The 3,688-nt window shown below is 47.1% G+C and overlaps 1 protein-coding gene across 1 annotated transcript in view; it reads left to right on the forward strand.

Moving 5' to 3' along the window:
* LOC110153422 (protein jagged-2-like) overlaps window positions 1-3,009 on the forward strand; it is a 121,956-nt gene extending 118,947 nt beyond the window's left edge. Inside the window, exons 24-25 of the mRNA XM_020917306.2 lie at window positions 1,306-1,465; window positions 2,552-3,009. Coding sequence (XP_020772965.2) covers window positions 1,306-1,465; window positions 2,552-3,009 — 618 coding nt within the window. The remainder of the gene's footprint in view (window positions 1-1,305; window positions 1,466-2,551) is intronic.
* Window positions 3,010-3,688: the final 679 nt, after the last annotated feature.

Here is a 3,688-nt window from a genome sequence, read left to right on the forward strand (position 1 = left end):
GACTGTTTTGGACACAGGACATGGAGGAGCAGCTAATCCAGCAACACAGAACAGAAGTTTGGTGAAAAACGTGATGCTACTTACCTCCAGTTCCCTCTGAAGAACTGACCTGTACCCGTACTGCCCACGTCTGCCCACGTCTGCCCACGTCTGCCCACGTCTGCCCACGTCTGCCCACGTCTGCCCACATCTGCCCAGCTCTTCTTTTTGAGCTTGTCTGCGCAGAGAATGGCACAAATTGCCAAAGCAGCACGTCTGTTTTTTTGCCTGGATCCGTACAGGCGAGTTTCATCTGACGTCGTTGTTATTAAAAGCCCGCGTTGCATGCTGGGAAATATTTTGGTCGGAGGCAAGAAACACAATAGCGTCAAACACAGTGCGTAACCTCGTGTATTTCTCCCTGATAATGGTAAATTCCTGCTGCATTATCAGATGCACAAATAGAAGCACGGAAGAAGGAAAATGTCTTTTTCGTATTCTGAGTGAAAAGAACCACTAACGGTGAATTAAACGACTTTCAAACATTCACAGAGCAAACGTAGAAGATCCTAACAAACCGTGGACTCCAACAAGTTCAACAACACATCAAGACTCTTGGAGGTTTTCATCTTTTCTGCTGTGAATGGCCCAGGAGTTTCCACCAAGTCATTGTGGATATCACCAAAGTGAATATTTGTCCAGGTAGTTGGTGATTCCGACCAGAAATTTGGTTTGGTCCACCTTTTGTCGGGGTTGAAAAGGGTGATTTGGCTCCATCGATGCTTATGACCAATTTCTGGTCAAATGGTCTTGGGTCCTCTGCAGTTAGAGTGGATAAATATCCGGGATCAATACCCTTTACGTGTTTTCTCACTCCGTCCGTCATGTTGAATTAGTGTTTCTTGCCTCCGACCAAAATAATTCCCAGCATGCAACGCGCGCTTTTGTCAACAATGAAACTCACCTATTGTGTCTGTGGTTTTCTAAATCTGTGGTTCTAACTCAGGTCGGTATGTGATCGTACAGTGTGCGCAGGCAGGTCATGTTCGAGCATCGGTTCGTACAGTGTGAGAACATGATTCATGAGCTGTGAACTTTAAAACCCTGTGATTTGGTTGTACAGTTTAAACTGGGGCTGAGTGACACGATCAAAAATATCACACAGTGTTCACCCGGCGTAAAGTCCTGACCAAGACTAGGTCAAGATCTGGAGATGGTCCCACTGGTCCAGACAGGTTTAACCCAGAGACACAGAAGGACAGGTTGAATTATTCTTGGAACAAACAGGATAAATAAATGTTTGCTCTCTTTGTGTCGTCTCTTTAGTCTTTTGAGTCGGACGGCTGGTCCTCAGACTCGGAGCGCGCTCAGATCCACTCAGCCTGCACCTCCATCATCTCCTCGCTCTCCCGGCAACACAACAGCGCCCTCCTGCTGTCGGTGACGGAAGTGAAGATGGACTACGTCTCGCAGGACCCACCCATCGGTGAGAACTAACTGTCCCCGTGTGTCAGATGCCCTCCCAGTTTACACCTCTAAACATGTTCTGAAATACACGGGAGTCTGGGATCAGTTTAGAGTTTAGAGTCAGTGAGATGGAGCAGAGGAGAAGGTCAGAGGATGAAGAGGAGAGGGTCAGAGGATGAAGAGGAGAGGGTCAGAGGATGAAGAGGAGAGGGTCAGAGGATGAAGAGGAGAGGGTCAGAGGATGAAGAGGAGAAGGTCAGAGGATGAAGAGGAGAGGGTCAGAGGATGAAGAGGAGAGGGTCAGAGGGCCAAAGATGTTCATTTTGTCTTCTTATGTACTTTAACTTCTTGGGTTCTTTTTAAAGACAATACAGTAAAGTGGATTTACCTTGTTGACATGTTTGTTTGTTGACAAGGTAAATACACTTTACTGCATTGTCTTTAAAAAGAACTCAAGAAGTTAGAGAGGGTTAGAGGATAGAGAGGAGAAGGTCAGATGGAGCAGAAGATCAGAGGAGAAGGTCAGATGGAGCAGAGGAGGGGTTCAGATGGGAGAAGTTCAGATGGAGCAGAAGAGAAGGTCAAATGGAGCAGAGGAGAAGTCAGATGGAGCAGGATCAGAGGAGAATGTCAGATGGAGCAGACAGTCAGGTGGAGCAGAGGAGCAGAGGAAAAGGTTAGATGGAGCAGAGGAGAAGGTCAGATGGAGCAGAGGGGAGAGTCAGAGGAGAAGGTCAGATAGAGCAGAGGAGAAGGTCAGATAGAGCAGAGGAGAAGGTCAGATGGACTCAGAGGAGCAGAGGAGAAGGTCAGATAGAGCAGAGGGTCAGATGGAGCAGAGGAGAAGGTCAGATGGAGCACAGGGTCTGATGGAGCAGAGGAGAAGGTCAGATGGAACAGAGAAACAGAGAAGCTCAGATGGAACAGAGGAAGGTCTGATGGAGCAGAGGAGGGGTTCAGGTGGGAGAAGTTCAGATGGAGCAGAGGAGAAGGTCAGAGTAGCAGAGAAGGTCAGATGGAGCAGAGAAACAGAGGAGGGGGTCAGATGGAGCAGAGGAGAAGGTCAGATGTTGTAGATGTCTCTAACCTTTCTCTCTCTCCTCAGACTTCTTGATGCCCTTGCTGATCGCCGTCTTCTGCCTCCTGTGGCTCTTCTGCATCGTGGTCTGCGTCTGGTGGACGCGGAAACGAAAGAAAGAGCGCGAGAGAGCGACCGTCCGCCCCGACGAGCTCACCGTCAACAACCAGCTCAGAAGCCCCTCCCCCAAAGACAACCGCGACAAGGACAACCAGTACGAGTGCAGGAAGCTGATGGCCACGCCCCCCGAGAGGACGTGCGACGGGGCCGAGGCGGAGGAGGAGGGGCTTACGGAAGCGGGCGGAGCGGGGGACGGGGCGGAGGAGGGGGAGATGGCGAGGGGCAGCCATCTCGGGGTGGTGTGCACGGGTCAAAGTGTACCCATCCGCTCGCCGCATCGGACAAAATATAGTCCCAAAGACAATCGCTGTAAAAACCTGAACGCGGCCAGGCTCAGCGAGGACATCAAGGACCACTATGTATAAAAAAAGAACTCTTCCAAATGACTTTACGGAACTCAAACGGAAGATTACGCAAAACTTTGGAATTTAACGTCAAAATTCCTGCAGTCGATCTGTTTTTGGATTTCAAATATCCACTGACATTTTCGTTGAACTGAAAAACTGGAAAATGACGCAGAACTTTGGAGTTTTGCTTAAAAATTCCTGCAATTGTCACATTTCTGGATTTCAGTTTTCAAACCACAACTTTTTTTAACTCAAATGGAAGATTATGCAGAATTTTGGATCCAAATTTAAGTTAAACATTTCCTGGACTCACCGCCTTCCTGGATTTGAATCTTCAAAAATGATGAAGATTATGTAAAACTTTGGAATCTCCTGCAGTCGTCGCGTCTCTGGATTTCAAACATCCAATGACATTTTTGTTGAACAGAAATGGAAAATTATGCAAAATGTTGGAATTTAAGTTAAAAATTCCAGGAGTCGTTACGTTTCTGGATTTCAGTTTTCAAACCGCAACTTCTTTGAGCTGAAATTGAAGTTTATGCAAAACTTTGGATCAAAATTTAAGTAAAAAAGAATTCCTGGACTCATCGCCTTCCTTGGTTTTCACATTTCCAGTGACGCTTTCACTGAAGTAAAATGGAAAATGATGCAAAACTTTGGATTGAAATTTTAGTTTTTATTTCCTGGAGAATTCACT

This window comes from Boleophthalmus pectinirostris, unplaced genomic scaffold, assembly GCF_026225935.1.
Source record: "Boleophthalmus pectinirostris isolate CB_2022bp ecotype Guang Dong unplaced genomic scaffold, ASM2622593v1 HiC_scaffold_10, whole genome shotgun sequence".
Classification (NCBI taxonomy): Eukaryota; Metazoa; Chordata; class Actinopteri; order Gobiiformes; family Gobiidae; genus Boleophthalmus; species Boleophthalmus pectinirostris.